Here is an 18,494-nt window from a genome sequence, read left to right as displayed (position 1 = left end):
GGAAGGAGCAAGCCCATGTAAGCCCATGTAATTCTTTGTAGGTTAGCAGTAAAACCTTGAAATCAGCCCTTGCCTCAACAGGAAGCCAGTGTAGAGAGGCTAGCACTGGAGTAATATGATCAAATTCTTTGGTTCTAGTCAAGATTCTAGCAGCCGTGTTTAGCACTAACTGAAGTTTATTTAGTACTTTATCCGGGTAGCCGGAAAGTAGAGCATTGCAGTAGTCTAACCTAGAAGTGACAAAAGAATGGATTAATATTTCTGCATCATTTTTGGACAGAAAGTTTCAGATTTTTGCAATGTTACGTAGATGGAAAAAAGCTGTCCTTGAAACAGTCTTGATATGTTTGTCAAAAGAGAGATCAGGGTCCAGAGTAACACCGAGGTCCCTTTACTGGAACTAAGGGGCCTAGCCTGAACCATGAAAAACAGCCACAGACCATTATTCCTCCTCCACCAAACTTTACAGTTGGCACTATGCATTGGCTGCCAGATGGTGAACCGTGATTCAATACTCCAGAGAACGTGTTTCCAATGCTCCAGAGTTCAATGGCAGCAAGCTTTACACCACTCCAGCCCACGCTTGGCCTTGTGCATGGTGATTTTAGGTTTGTGTGCGGCTGCTCGACCATTTCATGTAGCTTCCGACAAACAGTTCTTGTGCTGATGTTGCTTCCAGAGGCAGTTTGGAACTCGGTAGTGAATGTTGCAACCGAGGACAGACAATTTATACGCGTTATGCGCTTCAGCACTTGGTGGTCCCGTCTGTGAGCTTCCACTTCGCGGCTGAGCCGTTGTTGCTCCTAGACGTTTCCACTTCACAATAACAGCACTTACAGTTGACCGGGGCAGCTCTAGCAGGAAAGAAATTTGATGAACTGACTTGTTGGAAAGATGGCATCCTTTGATGGTCCCACGTTGAAAGTCACTGAGCTCTTCAGTAAGGCCATTCTACTGCCAATGTTTGTCTATGGAGATTTTATACACCTGTCAGTAACAGGTTGCAATAGCCAAATCCACTCATTTGAAGGGGTGTCCACATACTGCTGTATATATAGTGTATTACTACATTTACTTTGTCAAACAACGCATGCGTTACTTTCAGAATCATATCTCTACCGGCCACGTGTTTCCATGAGCCGATCTCGAGTCGCTTCCTCATTTAGTTCTCGAGCAGCGGAGAAAGCCTGTTTGTAGAAATGTCATGACAGCTGCTGTCCATAGAAACGCCCTTAGAGGGACCCTGAGACATTCAATACCGCCTTGCACTGCATCTAGCTGATCTATACATCGTTATGGGTCCTTGTAGCCTACTCGCGCTCTATAACCATAACTGGCGGCTCGAGAGAGAGATTTTCAATGAAAAGATAGGACCTCTGTAGAGATGTTTGGCTGACAGTCTACATGGCTAATTAAGCAGCCCATATGATAGCACAGCACCTTTAGACTAGCTCAGGAAAGCAGCTCCAACCTGAGTTAGGCTACTTACTATCTTTAGTAGAGCGTGAACGGCTCACCTTTCTCCCTCCGAAAGTCAAAAAAATTATGAGATTGAGATTTTTTTAATGAAGGTAACGCAAAGTAATATAACTAATAATATAACGCGTTACTTTCCACACAAAGTAATATTGTAACGGAACGTGTTACTTTTGTTAAATGTAACTAGTAATATAACTTTTGAGTAACAAATCCCAACACTGCTGAACAGACTAACATAACTATCCATAACGTACTTCCTTATATGATTTTGCTATGTGAGATGTTTATTTTGAAGAGGGGAATGGTGAGACGGAACATGTCTTGGCCAATTGAAAAGTCTACATGATGCTGTTAAGAGAAGATACTTCAGATGTGATAGGGCCTGGTGAGGAATCTACATATGGTTGCACTAACGTGCATGAATTTGAGCGATTCTTCTTTAAAATATATATTTATGGCTGAGGAGAGAATTGGGTCTAAAGATCTTGACAAACAAGAACAACAACCTCCAGCAATTCATGATAACATGCCAACAGATGTTCTTAGAACCTACAAGGTGGAGTGATCTGGTCTGGACTGAGCTTATTTAAAAAAAGAAAATTCACCTTTATTTAACCAGGTAGGCAAGTTGAGAACAAGTTCTCATTTACAATTGCGACCTGGCCAAGATAAAGGATTATGGTCCACAGTCTCAACAATGACAGCTTGATAACCTTCAATCATGGATGTTTCTACAGTTTTCTCAGGGGAACTCAAGTTGTTAGAGAATATAGTACATTTTTACATGTACCTCAACAATGGAGCAGTATCGGGACCCAGTGGTTCAGAATGCTCATTCAGATAATGGCACCTGTTTGGGAAATGGAAACTGCAGTGGATAAATACACTTCAAATTATGAAATTATCCTCTTTGTGCGTTATTTGGCAAGAAACGTAGTCTTTCAATTAATGTAATTACATTTAAATAGCTGTTTGCATTGCTGTGTTGTATTGGCTGTATTTTTATTGTATTTCAGTGAAAATATGTCGTGACAAATACAACGAGGAATATAAAGACATTTGCATTGATTGTCTGGCTCGTTTGAAGGTGTCCTTATTCAGTCCAGTTTACACACATTCAAATGTCAAATCAAAGTGTATTTGTCACATGAACAGAATACAGCGGGTGTAAAGGTACTGTGAAATTCTGACTTGTAGCTCTTAACAGTTCAGAACAAAATGTAAAGTAGCAAAACTATTAATGTACAATGTTCTGTTTCTCTGTGTGGTTGACTTCCCACAACTCCCACTAGGCCTCTACTCATCCACTACATTTCAAAAACACAACAGAGAACCCATCAGTGAACTTTGACAGGCCTGTGTTTTTACTCAGAGTAGCATCATTACCAAATGTAATGTTTTCACAAGAACCTGATCAGTGAAGGATGCCCTCGGTATCTCTCTCAGGGTTCCAGCCAAGGAGAGAAGCCGACTGGGTTTTGATGCCTTTGTTTTTCCATTTGCTGTGCCTTAACCAGGACCATCCAGGCCCGCAGACTGATCTTACAAGGCTGAAGCCATAGAGATGATGCTGAACCCATAGAGATGATGCTGAACCCATAGAGATTGAATGATCCCCAGCCTTAGCACGTGTAGAGCAGCAATCTGCTTTCAATTGGAGACAAAACAGACAAACTTCCTCCATATTAGAACAGGCAGAATGTTTTATTTGACGTGTTGTTTATTTCCCAGAGCGAGCTCCTCGATCTCCAGTGTTGGATGCAAACAAAGGGATTGGATCAAAGAGGAACTTGTCTGTCGATGTTGATTTTGTTAGGAAGAGGGGGATTGGAAAATTATGGAGTAGAACATTGAGATGAGATCTATACCGGAGACACGGTTTCTTTGAAAATAAAAGTTAATTCTGGGACACATTAGAAGCTTCAGAAGTGTATTAGTCAAGCTTATGAACTTCATTGACAGTTTCAATTTGACAGTGTGTTTCTCAAGTATAGAATCACTGTGATGTGTATCCCTCAAAAGGTAGTCGTAATTTGTGACTGCATCACTATGTGGATTAATAGGAATCAGGATTTAACTTTGCACCCTGATTCAATCACACATGGATAAAATGTGTGTTCAAACTGCTCACATTATTAGATTAGCTTAAACCCCATGGATCAACAGGGTTGGATGTTGACTCAATTTTCTTCATCCACGGTGTTCTACAGATGACATCAATTTGTTCTTACAGTTCAACACAGATTTGGAGAACCCGGCAGAACTAACACTTCTTAGACTGATACAATCTTACCTATTAGTTACTATAGAAATCACAGGGACTCAGCTCTCGGTCTTAATTCAGGACATTATCAACTGGCAGGGATGCACACGGCGAACCTATAAAACATGATAGCGTTGTGGAAGCAAGTTGGTTTCTCTTGCTATAGGTTGGGAAGGAAACGTCACATCTCCATGGATTCATGATTCTATGGTTCACATACGACATCAAGGCCATCAATCTATTTTCAGGGTTGTTCTACTGCATAATCATGTCTGTCCATATACTCTCACAGGCAGTGGTGTAAAGTACTTAAGCAAAAATACTTAAAGTACTACTTAGTAGTTTTTGGGGGTATCTGTACTTTATTTTACTATTTATATTTATTATTTATAACTTTTACTTCACTACATTCCTAAAGGAAATAATGTACTTTTTACTCCATACATTTTACCTGACAACCAAAAGTACTCGTTACATTTTGAATGATTATCAGGACAGGAAATTGGTCCAATTCACGCATTTATCAAGAGAACACATGGTCATCCCTACTACCTCTGATCTGGCAGACTCACTAAACACACATACATTTTTATAAATAATGTCTGACTGTTGGAGCGTGGCCCTGGCTATCCTTAAATTTTAAAAACGATTCCGGATGCTTTCCTTAATATAAAAAGGAATCTGACTTTTGATACTTAAGTATATTCAGCAAATACATTTACTTTATAACCAAATACTTTTAGACTTTTACTCAAGTAGTATATTACTGGATGACTTGCACTTTCTATTAAAAGGCATCTATAATTTTACCCAAGTATGAGAATTGGGTACCAGCACTGCCCACAGGGTTGCTTTAGTCTTTAATGTGTAGCTACAGTACATAAACATGTCTCTCTATATTCTCTTATAGGGGCTAAATAATGGGGATTCAGAGGTCAGGTCAACGGAGATCCACAGGCTAAGGTAATCCAAATACTGGTTTTAAACACTCTAAATGTCTTTAGGTTCACCAAGTCGCATGGCCTTTCTTTTTGACTCTGTTCTCTCTTCTTACAGGTCACAGAGGACTTATACTTCTGGAATGGAACACATTACGTCGCTCGTGGGTCAGGGTCTGTAATGTGATTAATGTATAATTAAAACAGCAAGAAAACTTAAAGAAACATCAGTGCTGTGTACCCATGCACGCACGCACGCACACACGCACACACACACGACTGGTAAATAAAGGGTGGCAGGTAGCCTGGCAGGTAGGGGCGTTGGGCCAGTAACCGACAAGGTAAAAATCTGTTTTTCTGCCCAAGCAAGGCAGTTAACCCACTGTTCCCCGGGCACCGAAGACGTGGATGTCGATTAAGACAGCCCTCCGCACCTCTCTGATTGAGGGGTTGGGTTAAATGCGGAAGACACATTTCAGTTGAATGCATTCAGTTGTACAACTGACTAGGTATCCCCCTTTCCCTAAAGCCTTTATGTTTGTCTTCTACAGTTCTTTAGACAGGTTGGTTGTTTAGCAACAAAACAGATCGGATTGGCTTAGATTGTTGATATGGGAACTAGATATAGTCTCCAAATGTTTGTGGAGCTAGGTAGCGAATTTTAGCCATATTGGCATTGACATGAAATCAGTCAAAACAGCTCAAAAGAAGACATTGAGTTGAATGTACGGGATACGCATGGGATATATATCATCCAACGACATGATTACTTGCAGGTTCTCTACAATGCAACAACAAGAAATTATAAAAGATAAGAATATGAACATAAAGTAAATAACTCAGTAAAATAGAATAATACATTTTATACATCAGTATAATACAGGAAGGGACCATATAAAGTCCAATATTTACATGTGTATTTACACGAAGGGGAGATGGGGGGTAGTGTATAAACTGAGCAGTATAATAAGAGGCTGGTAGCAGCAGGTGTGATGTGTGTGCGCGCACTAAGGTGTGGAGAATCAGACCAGGTGGTCCAGTCCAGTTCCAGTGTTCAGCAGTCTGATGCCTTGTAGATAGAAACTGTCTCTGAGCCTATTGGTATCAGACCTCATGCTCCGATACCGTCTGCTCGATGGTTAAGGGAGAGAACAGCTCGTGTCCCGGATGGGAACACGGTTCCAGTGATGTCCCGGATGGGAACACGGTTCCAGTGATGTCCCGGATGGGAACACGGTTCCAGTGATGTCCCGGATGAGAACACGGTTCCAGTGATGTCCCGGATGAGAACACGGTTCCAGTGATGTCCCGGATGGGAACACGGTTCCAGTGATGTCCCGGATGGGAGGGAGCACGGTTCCAGTGATGTCCCGGATGGGAGGGAGCACGGTTCCAGTGATGTCCCGTATGGGAGGGAGCACGGTTCCAGTGATGTCCCGGATGAGAGGGAGCACGGTTCCAGTGATGTCCTGGATGGGAGGGAGCACGGTTCCAGTGATGTCCTGTATGGGAGGGAGCACGGTTCCAGTGATGTCCTGTATGGGAGGGAGCACGGTTCCAGTGATGTCCTGGATGGGAGGGAGCACGGTTCCAGTGATGTCCTGGATGGGAGGGAGCACGGTTCCAGTGATGTCCTGGATGGGAGGGAGCACGGTTCCAGTGATGTCCTGTATGGGAGGGAGCACGGTTCCAGTGATGTCCTGGATGGGAGGGAGCACGGTTCCAGTGATGTCCTGGAGGGAACACGGTTCCAGTGATGTCCTGGATGGGAGGGAACACGGTTCCAGTGATGTCCTGGATGGGAGGGAACACGGTTCCAGTGATGTCCTGGATGGGAGAGAACACGGTTCCAGTGATGTCCTGGATGGGATGGTGCAGCGGTAGTATTTGGAGAGGACCCGGGGTGGCATGCTGAATTTCTTCAGCCGCCTTAGGAAGTAGAGATGCTGTTGTACCCTCTCGACAAGAGTGGTGATGTCGGTGCGCAACAAGGGTCAGAACTTAAAACTTGTGACACTCTATTGATGTAGATCGGGGCATGCCCCCCCCCCGCTTCCTTTGTTTTGCGGACATTGAGGGAGAGGCTGTTGTCATGACACCACTATGACAGTTCACTTACCTCCTCCCTATAGGCTGACTCATCATCGCTGGTTATCAGGCCTACAACCATGGTGTCGTCACCAACCCTGTATTAAGAGTCCGTGTGGAGGTGTTGTTGCCAACCCTCACAGCCTGTGGTCTGCCCTTCAGGAAGTCCAGGACCAGTTGCAGAGTGTGGTATCCAGACCCAGGGCTCTGAGCTTGGTGTCGAGGTTGGAGGGAACAATAGTGTCGAATGCTGAACTGTAGTCAATGAACAGCATTCTCAAATAGGTGTTCCACTTGTCTAGATGTGTTACGAACGTGTGAATAGTGATGGAAATGGCATCTACCATGGATCTGTTGGAGCGGTAGATAAATTAGATTGGGTCTGAGAAGATGGCGGAGAATATGCCTGCAAGCTGGTCAGCACACACTCTGGATGCCAGCACACACTGTGTGTGATAGTCTGTAGTCCTTGCCACATGCCGGAGTTGTCGAACAAGATAAAACTGGCTGAAAAGAGCCACCTACAATTCCCCACATGACAGCTTCTTACATTGTTGCCATTCAGAATTGTAACAAAACATGGCTTCTGGCCCATCAAAGCGGGCACATCTACAGTGAGTTCTACAGTGAGTTCTACAGTTCGTAATTGACTACAAATTAGTTCTGTGTGGAATGCATCTAGACAGATCGTGACCACATTTGTTCTCAGAATAATAGATAAATATCCACAGATGTTAAGATAGAACAGAGAAGGAGGGAAAAAAATTATAAAAAAACAGCTCAAGGAAAGAACATAAAAAAGACGAGACATTTTTGGAATGGAGTAAAAATGTTAATTGGGAAATGTTGAATCATACAGGTGTTTTTTCAATGAGAGATGCATATATATTTGCTCAATTCAACAATGAGAAGGATACACACAATCATACGTTCTATCATTTTCATTAGAAATACAGATGTTGGTGTTAGTGATAGATGCATCTCTATAGGTCAGTGTGTGTAACAAATAAACAGAATAAATCTGAGATGTCGTCTTTAAGATACAAACAGGTTGTAAGTCATTTAATGGTATTCATTCTGTAAAGACTTTCCGATAGATGACATTACACATCGTGCGTATGTATATAGACCTTTGCCAAAAGACAAATCTAACCAAGAGCTTGATACAAACAAAGACGGATTTAATCTTAGCACCATTTCCAACAGCACGGTTTAACACACACCATTGCTTCAAAAACCTCAAATGGTTTATCTTTCAACCCTAACTATCTCCAAACATTGAACTTGCCGAGGGTAAAAGCCTCCTGATAACATACAGGTGTTATACATAGTAGGTCAGTTCACAAATCTCTCTCTCCCATTGCTGGTTAAACAATGTCATTTTACATCAAAGGACTTTTTTTATCTTTTCATTTTAAAAACACATTTACTTTAAAAATGGGGCAGTGATTAATTACATCTGCTGCTAAATGTTATTTGTTTTGTAGAAATGTAAACAGCCTTCCTGAGATCTTGTTGCTGGATATGAGCAATCACATCCTGTCTGAAAAGAGATGGGAACAGGATACGGAGCAGGCATCCCAAATTGTGCCCCATTGCCTAAATAGTGCGCTACTTTTGACTAAGGCTCTGGTTAAAAGTAGTACACTATAGGAAAAAGAGTGCCATTCGGAACCAAGAGAGACTACATGGGCCCACCCAGCTTGAACTAAATACAATGCAGAACCAACAAGGTTTCAGATTTACTGCTGAACCAATTCTAGACACTTTAAAATGTCAGAGATAGTTTAAAAGGAGGTTGTAGTGGTGGAATGATCACAGTGCTAGTCTCTGCTCGATACATTTCTACACTCACACACCTCAACTACAAACCGGATATTTGACTACTCACAATATTACACTTGAAATTACCCATAGGTTGACCCATAGAAAATCAAATATATAATTTACACAAAAGAAACTAAAATCAAAACAAATATACAAGCCAGCCAAAACAAAATCAGCTAATTCTGGAATGCCATATCAGATAAGAAGAATCATTGTGCGACAGACAGTGGTCGGTAAAAAGACGCTTCCTTCAAACCAAGCAGTCGTTAGCCAGCCGTAAAGCCTGTCGTTTCAGTGAGGCTACGTCATCTGTGCATTTCCAACGCCCGTCAGTAGTATTAGCACTGAAGACATGTGGTCGGTTATTAAAACACACCTACATAGTTACTCTGGAACAGGGCTGGGGGTCAATTCCATTACAAATCAAGTCAATTCAGGAGGTAAACTGCAATTCTAAAAGATTTCTGAATTTACATAAAAAGTACAAACTGAAATTCCATGAAATTTGATTTCCTGAAATGGCTGACTTTAAATGGAATTTAGAAGAACCGCTGTAGAACATAATTAGAGCTGCCACCCACAGAGATACTATATTAGAAACATCTTCCCCAAAACAAGGCAGATTTAAATACTATAGGGAATTTGCAATAAATCAAAAAAGGGGTAACACTTCCTGTATTATACGTATTTTGTGCATTATACATAGCTCATAAGGCATTATGGATGCACTTAATACCTTATAAAGAGGGTATCCATAGGAAGTGTTTTCCGAATAAGGACATATCTGTACATCAGAGAAGCATGGTTAGGATGCAGCATCGTCATACATACAGATAGACAGTGTGGTTACATTACACCCAGCGTGTCATTACTCAGGAAGAAGACATCAGCGCTGGATTTATTAATAATAGAATAAGCACTTAGGTTAAGACATACAGTTAGATATTCACTTCACATGTCTCTTCAGTAAGGGTCAGTTTCCCAGACACAGATGAAGGCAAGAATCTCCATTGAAATATATTGTTTTATTCCAGGAAACCGATCCTAAGAAAAACACATAACACGACCTGGCTCTTATTCACCCTACAGCAGGTTTAGAGAATCTTCAGCTACGTTAAAGACTAGAGCTGTTCCAAATGTTTAAGACATATGAGTTCAAGTTATTCCAGTACAGGTGTAAAGAACACTAAATATTAAAGACTGAAAAAAATGATAGAAAATAAAACCTTCACAACATGTCAGCACTACAAAGTGATTTCCCCTACTACTCTAAATATCTCAACAGATCTTTTTAGAACAAGGTTGTGTTCATTAGGCACAAAATGGAACAAAACTAACTGAAACTGGGAGGGACTACCAGGGCCTGTCCAATAAGAAATGCTTGTTTTGGCTGAGACGTGCTCTAATGAACATGAGCCAGGTGTGATATGTAGATTCCAGAGAGAGCTAGGACTACTCATGGAAAGCAGCTCTGTGATTGGTGACTAGCTACGATGTTAAGTCAAAGACGATTTCACATGTTAATTTACAGTATAAACAGTAGATAATGTACAATACATAGATTTGGTTAGAGAAAGGACCCAGTGACAATATTCAAGTATAAAACACTAATTAGAGTGGAAAGGTTTAAGTTAAATAAAATAAAAAAATAAGGTTGACACTTGATGTACCCCATGTGATATGAAGGCCTATATTTAGGTGGGGGGGGGGGATTTTACCCATACCAACAGGGCTCTACTAATATAAGGAATGATCGATATTATTTATTTACTTTGTCTGTTACATAACTCCTGCCAGTAACCAACCATTGGTATAACCAAACAAGTGGTACTGTATATTTGAATATTAAAACGTTCCAGGTTTCAGACCCCTTGATTACTCCCTCCTATCTTAAAAGCTGAAAATACCTTTAAGAACCGCAGCAGGTAGCCTACTGGTTTAAAGTGTTGGGCCCGTAAGCTAAAGGTCGCTGGTTCGAATCCCCGAGCCGAATCAGTGAAAAAGCTGTCAGTGTGCCGTTGAGCAAGGTGCTCCAGTAAGTTGCTCTGGATAAGAGAGTCTGCTAAATTACTAAAATGTTAAATGTAATCTTGTTATTATTCCATTGGAAGACCCCATAATGCACACAGACATATTTAAGACTCATCGTTTAGGTACAAACTCAAAAAAATGAGGTCACAATAAGTTAAGATACAGTAAGAAAACCCTACGGGCACATGAGACCATGGTGACTTTTCAGACCTGGTGAAGTTTCACTTAGGTACAAGATCTAGGATCAGCTTTCCATCCCCCAATTCTAACACTAACTATTAGTGGGGAAAAATACTAAACTGACACAAGATCAGCATCTAGAGGCAACTTGACCCTACATCAGTGTAGGCGTTTCAGTTAGTTACATGACAGAAGGCTTGACGTGGCTGGGCTCCTGGAGCAGACTGTCCTCAGAGGACCATGAATCCAGGGAGGAGGGGAGATGAGGACGTCTCTGGTGTCTAGAATACTTCAGCAGTAATACATCTCCTACCTCACTGATGGCCTCCAACGCCTGGGGAAGACAGGAGAGAAGATTAAACAACACGTAGAATGATGAGAAGCTACTCAACATCAACAACAGTATGAGAGAGCTGGATCGATTCCATTTGGTCTCAGAAGCAGGATCCTCCACTGTGGAGAAATGAGAAGCTACTCAACAGCAGTATGTTGTGAACATTAGAAGCAGGAGTATTTCCTGCGGATCCAGGAGATTGAGATGGGGGAAGTGTTTCTCTCACAGCAATGTGAGGGTTGCTGAACCCTGAAATTCACCTGATGAAATTGTTAGTGAAGAGAAATGGGGGCCATTTGCGTAAGGGTGAACAAAGAATACACAACCTGAGCTAAAACTACACCACTTACCTCAGGAGACTTTATCTGTCCTGCAATACCATCAGTCCGCAACCCACCTGGAAACAATCTATCTTTCTCCACTTTCTTTTTTTCATACCTTCTCTGAACTTAGTAAAGAGAGTAAAGAGAGGAAAAAGTGTCTTCATACATTTCAACAAGTGAAGCGGACCATTAAAAACAGTGTTGACCCACTCATCAAAAAGATGGACTGTCCTTGGACAGACAACACTCCTAAATAAAAGTGTCTGAGCTCGCTGCTCCACCATAGTAAGGCCTGTGCTGTCATCCTTCCAAGTCACTCCCACCCACACCTGGGTTCTAATAATAGGTGTTCTTCCAAAACATGTTGTACATATGATGGAACCTGCCTGGGTGTACCAGATGGGTGGGGTTGGTAATTATGGGACGATTGTTGGTTCCATTGCACCAGGCAAGCTCTATTGAGCCCAGCTGAAGTATTTGAAAGAAAAATATTTTCTGAACCCTTCTCACCCTCTGTAATAAAGCACATATTGAAATGCCTTTCCTGTCCTCCACACCTGCAGCACATCAGCCATGAAAGTCAGAAGCCAGGCTTGACTGATTCAATACTGGGAAAGTGTCAGTCACTCGCACTGCTTTGAAGAGATGTGGAGGGATTCGTTCAGCTATTAAAAGGATGATGCTGCTGTCTCAAGGGAGAAATAAAGTCTTCACCATACATTCTAACCATTGACATACAACTTACCAACCATAACCATTCCCATCAATTGAACTGGACCCAATTCTAGGACCACAGAGACTTGAGGTGCATCTCAATACTCAAATGCAGTTTCTTCTCCTTCCATCCTATACTAACATCACAGAGAGTTGAATAGAATATAACTAGTGAGACAGACAGACAAAATAACCTATTGAGTGAGACAGACAGACAAAATAACCTATTGAGTGAGACAGACAGACAAAATAACCTATTGAGTGAGACAGACAGACAAAATAACCTATTGAGTGAGACAGAGACAAAATAACCTATTGAGTGAGACAGAGACAAAATAACCTATTGAGTGAGACAGAGACAAAATAACCTATTGAGTGAGACAGAGACAAAATAACCTATTGAGTGAGACAGAGACAAAATAACCTATTGAGTGAGACAGAGACAAAATAACCTATTGAGTGAGACAGAGACAAAATAACCTATTGAGTGAGACAGAGACAAAATATCCTATTGAGTGAGACAGAGACAAAATATCCTATTGAGTGAGACAGACAGACAGACAGACACAGACAGACAGACAGACAGACAGACAGACAGACAGACAGACAGCAGACAGACAGACAGAACAGAAGAGAAGACAACAGAAGACGAAAGAAGAAGAACAAGACAGACAGACAGACAGAACAGACGAAAGACAGACAGAGAAAGACAAAAGAAAAAGACAGACAACAACAACGACACACACAGACAGACAGACAGACAGACAGACAGACAGACAGACAGACAGACAGACAGACAGACAGACAGACAGGACAAAAGAACCAGAAAGATGCAGATAGAGATGACGCCATGGGGAGGGGGAGGAGTCCTTTGACTCTAGTCCGTGATTGGTTGACTCACCGTGTCCAAAATATCTCTGGTGTGGGCAGCAGACACACAGAACCTGGCCCTGGACTCTATGATGGGCGTGGCCGGGAAGCCAACCACCACCGTCCCAATGTTCCTCTTCAACATCTCCCTACCAAACGCCCTGAGAGAAAACCAATCAGAGAGCGGGGTTAGAGACCATGTGACCACTGTGTGAACAATCTGCTTATTCTGTGACTGACTGAGGAATGCCATGTTGATCGTGTCAGAGAAAAGTGAACAGAAACAATCTGATCATGCCACCGTGGTGATTAACTCTAAAACTGGGTGAGTTGACAAAGAGGTTACGCGGTGGACTGATAAAACCTACACTCTCTTGGTGTTTAGTTTGTGTTCTGGTAAACATCTCTAACTAGCTGTTACCAGACCTACCCTATCTTGGTGTTTAGTTTGTGTTCTGGTAAACATCTCTAACTAGCTGTTACCAGACCTACCCTATCTTGGTGTTTAGTTTGTGTTCTGGTAAACATCTCTAACTAGCTGTTACCAGACCTACCCTATCTTGGCGGGCATGTAGAGCATCATGGGTACGACAGGAGAGTCATCATTGCCATAGATGATGAAGCCCATCTCTCTTAGTTTCCTCCTGAAGTACGTAGTGTTCTCTGACAGCTGCCTCAGACGAACCCCACCTGGAAACACAATGAAAGCATTCTCTATTTAATCCATTAACCTGTAAACCCATTAGTAAACCTGTTAAACCACACCCTCTAAAGGACTGTTGCTCACACCCTGTATTCCAGCCCCTCCCTTCTCGCCTGATGGGTTTTAGTTTGCTCCTACTCCATTGTCAATCCCATGAGGAGCTGGCAAGAGAGCAGAAACAGGCTGGCACGCGGGCGACCTCTCCGTGGCGGAGATCTTTGTGGGCTATACTCGGCCTTGTCTCGGGATGGTAGGTTGGTGGTTGGAGATATCCCTCCAGTGGTGTGGGGGCTGTGCTTTGGCAAAGTGTGTGGGGTTATATCCTGCCTGTTTGGCCTTGTCAGGAGGTATTGTCGGACGGGGCTACAGTGTCTCAGCCTCCAGTGTTTATGCTGCAGTAGTTTATGTGTCAGGGGGCTAGGGACAGTCTGTCACATCTGGAGTATTTCTCTTGTCTTTTCCGGTGTCCTGTGTGAATTTAAATATGCTCTCTCTAATTCTCTCTTTCGGAGGACCTGAGCCCTAGGACCATGCCTCAGGACTACCTGGCCTGATGACTCCTTGCTGTCCCCAGTTCACCTGGTCGTGCTGCTGCTCCAGTTCCAATGGTTCTGCCTGCGGCTATGGAACCCTGACCTGTTCACCGGACGTTCTACCTGTCCCAGACCTGCTGGAACCCTGACCTGTTCACCAGACGTGCTACCTGTCCCAGATCTGCTGTTTTCAACTCTCTAGAGACAGCAGGAGCGGTAGAGATACTCTCAAAGATCGGCTATGAAAAAGCCAACTGACACTTGCTCTTGTGTTACTGACTTGTTACACCCTCGACAACTACTATGATTATTATTATTTGACCATGCTGGTCATTTATGAACATTTGAACATCTTGGCCATGTGCTGTTATAATCTCCACCCGGCACAGCCAGAAGAGGACTGGCCACTCCTCATAGCCTGGTTCCTCTCTAGGTTTCTTCCTAGGTTCTGGCCTTTCTAGGGAGTTTTTCCTAGCCACCGTGCTTCTACACCTGCATTACTTGCTGTTTGGGGTTTTAGGCTGGGTTTCTGTACAGCACTTTGATAGATCAGCTGACGTAAGAAGGGCTATATAAATACATTTGATTTGATTTAGGCCTTAGACCCTAGTACCTGCCTGTTCACTAGGCCTGGGTAGTGGGTACAGGTGTTGCTGTGACTTCAGCAACATGAGAAAAAAGCTCCAGACCAGCATCTGCCATTTCATTTTGAGAGACAGAAACATACAGCTTCAAAGATACCCAATACACAACAAGTCTGATATTCAATTCACACAGACATTTTTTTCTTCTTCTTTAGCCCAGGAATTCAAAACCATTCTGTGAGAACTGAAGAGTGACATAAGCTGAAAAAAAGAGGGGGATATTCTCAGGAGGGAATCCTTTCCACTTGTTTCACATTCCTTTTAAATTGATGTCCTGACTGTTCCCCTTCCCATCCAGATATGAAATAAACTGTTCCCCGTCCCATCCAGATATGAAATAAACTGTTCCCCGTCCCATCCAGATATGAAATAAACTGTTCCCCTTCCCATCCAGATATGAAATAAACTGTTCCCCGTCCCATCCAGATATGAAATAAACTGTTCCCCGTCCCATCCAGATATGAAATAAACTGTTCCTCGTCCCGTCCAGATATGAAATATGCATTTTAGTTGTCTGTCCTATGCAGACAATTGATTTGAGCTACAAACCAGAGAAAGTAATTCTGGTTGTGTAATGGAGAGTATGATGGGGAAACTTGAGATCTGAAGACTCGTGTTAGTTCCCCGAGATGTGAAACCCAGTCAGTCATTCTGGCAGTCAACACTACCTCCCCTAGCAACCTAGCCTCACTACCTCCCCTAGCAACCTAGCCTCACTACCTCCCCTAGCAACCTAGCCTCACTACCTCCCCTAGCAACCTAGCCTCACTACCTCCCCTAGCAACCTAGCCTCACTACCTCGCCTAGCAACCTAGCCATGGCAGTAACTTCAAAGGCTTGAATTTCAAACACATATGAGGCTTTGAACGTTCCTCTTTCCTGAGAAAACTATTAAGTGATTAGGTCAAGACTGTGGGATCAGCCATTTCCAGGCTTCAATCACTCAGAGCCCTGAGGGAAGCAGGGGACTGACTGGAGGTTAACCCAGCCTGGTGCTACTGAGAGGGGGATAGATACACTCTGGATGGGCTGAGCTGGTTCCAGATGTTTGCTGTACAGTGTGTGTAGGAGTGACCGTCAACTCCACTGCACCTTACGACAGCACTCAGGTTGAAGAGAGGAGATTGTGTTCTACAGTAGGACCAGACAGGAGACCCAACTTTCACTAGTTTAAAAGAACAGTTCAACCAGAGGACTCAACACCTATTGAATTTTATATTAGTGTTAAGTCTTAGTTTGGAAGAATCCACACACAGCTAATTGTATTTTAAGTGCATATTTTTTTATCAATGTAAACTGTTTTTCCTTCAGTTTTTCTGTGAGCAAGAATCAATAAAGTTAGTCACAAGTCAGTAATGCTTTCCAGGTCTGTACTGCCACCTTGTGGTTACTGGTGGTAGTGACACTGTGCAGTACCAGGCACTGCCTAACGCAAGTGAAAACCTTGTGTATAGCCGTCATCATCAACCTTTTGGACCAGATTCAACTCCTGATGATTAAGTATTGATGATAGAATCAGGTTTTTCAGGTTGTACTGGGTCAGTGCCAATACCGTAGTTAATGTTCAGGAGTAGTTGAGGTAGATACAGTGCATTCGTTAAAGTATTCAGACCCCTTGACTTTTTCCACATTTTGTTGTTACAGCCTTGTTCTAAAATTGGTTAAATTGCCCCCCCCTCGTTCTTTTTTTTTTACATCCGTTATTAGAAAGTGGCAACTCGGAACACTAATTTAACCCACACATTTTCTAGAGGGACGGCTTTAGGCGGAACACAACAGTATCGTACCACATGCATCTGCATTATGAACATGGTCTTTTGCCTGCAATGCAGTGAAGAAAACGATATGACAACAATAATGTCTAATGTAACTGGCCCCTCTAACAGTACAACTGGCCCCAGCTTGGCCCCCCCCCCCAGTTGAAATGGTCTAGAACCGCCACTACCCCCCCAATTAATCTACACGTAATACCCCATAATGACAAAGCAAAAACAGGTTGACATTTTTGCTAATTTATTATAAATATAAAATATAAATATCACATTTACATAAGTATTCAGACTATTTACTCAGTACTTTGTTGAAGCACTATTGGCAGCGATTACAGCCTCGAGTCTTCTGGGGCACACCTGTATTTGGGGAGTTTCTCCTATTCTTCTCTGCAGATCCTCTCAAGCTCTGTCCGGATGGATGGGGAGCGTTGCTGCACAGCTATTTTCAGGTCTCTCCAGAGATCTTCGATCGGGTTCAAGTCCAGACTCTGGCTGGGCCACTCAAGGACATTCAGAGACTAGTCCCGAAGCCACTCCTGCATTGCCTTGCTGTGTGCTTAGGGTTGTTGTCCTGTTGGAAGGTGAACCTTCGCCCCCAGTCTGAGGTCTGGAGCAGGTTTTCATCAAGGATCTCTCTGTACTTTACTCTGTTCATATTTCCCTCGATCCTGACTGGTCTCCCAGCCCCTGCCACTGAAAAACATCCCCACAGCATGATGCTGCCACCACCATGCTTCACCATAGGGATGGTGCCAGGTTTCCTCCAGACGTGACGCTTGGCATTCAGTCCAAAGAGTTCAATCTTGGTTTCATCAGACCAGAGAATCTTGTTTCTCATGGTCTGAGAGTCTTTAGGTCACAATTGGCAAACGGCAAGGGGCTGCCATGTGCCTTTTAGTGAGGAGTGGCTTCCGTCTGGCCACTCTACCATAAAGGCCTTATTGGTACAGTGCTGCAGAGATGGTTGTCCTTCTGGAAGGTTCTCCCATATCCACAGAGGAACTCTGGAGCTCTGTTAGAGTGACCACTGGGTTCTTGGTCACCTCCAGGACCAAGGACCTTCTCCCCTGATTGCTCAATTTGGCCGGGCAGCCAGCTCTAGGAAGAGTCTTGGTGGTTCCAAACTTCTTCCATTTAAGAATGATGGAGGCCACTGTGTTCTTGAGGACCTTCAATGCTGCAGAAATGTTTTGGTACCCTTCCCCAGAACTATGCCTCAACACAATCATGGCTTGGTTTTTAATCTGACATGCACTGTCAACTGTGGGACCTTATATAGACAGGTGTGTGCCTTTTCAAATCATGGCCAATCAATTGAATTTACCACAGGTGGACTCCAATCAAGATGTAGAAACGTCTCATGGATGATCAATGGAAACAGGATGCACCTGAGCTCAATTGAGTCTCATAGCGAAGGGTCTGAATACTTACGTAAATAAGGTATTTCTGTTGATTTTTAATAAACTGTTTACGCTTTGTCATTTCGGGGTATTGTGTGTTGATTGATGAGGATTTTTAAAAGAAATCCATTTTAGAATAAGTTTGTAATGTAACAAAATATGGAAAAAGTCAAGGGGTCTGAATACTTTCCGAATGCACTGCATGTACAGTATACTGAACCAAAATATAAATGCAACAATTTCAAATATTTTGCTGAATTAGAGATCATTTAAAGAAATCAGTGAATTGAAATACATTAATTTGGCCCTAATCTATGGATTTCACATGACTGGGCAGGGGCGCAGCCATGGGTGAGCCTGGGAGGGCATAGGCCCACCCACTGTGGAGCCAGGCC

The 18,494-nt window shown here is 42.9% G+C and overlaps 1 protein-coding gene across 1 annotated transcript in view; it reads right to left on the bottom strand.

The window, feature by feature from the left end:
• Positions 1-7,797: 7,797 nt before the first annotated feature.
• The window catches only part of LOC106608234 (serine palmitoyltransferase 2), a 33,954-nt gene continuing 23,257 nt past the window's right edge, over positions 7,798-18,494 (bottom strand). Inside the window, exons 10-12 of the mRNA XM_045721095.1 lie at positions 13,602-13,737; positions 13,079-13,208; positions 7,798-11,140 (exon numbers count right to left, since the gene is read on the bottom strand). Of these exons, the coding sequence (XP_045577051.1) occupies positions 10,988-11,140; positions 13,079-13,208; positions 13,602-13,737 (419 nt within the window). The 3' untranslated portion in view covers positions 7,798-10,987. The remainder of the gene's footprint in view (positions 11,141-13,078; positions 13,209-13,601; positions 13,738-18,494) is intronic.

Source organism: Salmo salar, chromosome ssa06 (assembly GCF_905237065.1).
Source record: "Salmo salar chromosome ssa06, Ssal_v3.1, whole genome shotgun sequence".
In the NCBI taxonomy this organism is placed as follows: Eukaryota; Metazoa; Chordata; class Actinopteri; order Salmoniformes; family Salmonidae; genus Salmo; species Salmo salar.
Note: the sequence above shows the minus strand (reverse complement) of the source record. Positions and strands in the feature narration are given on the sequence as shown.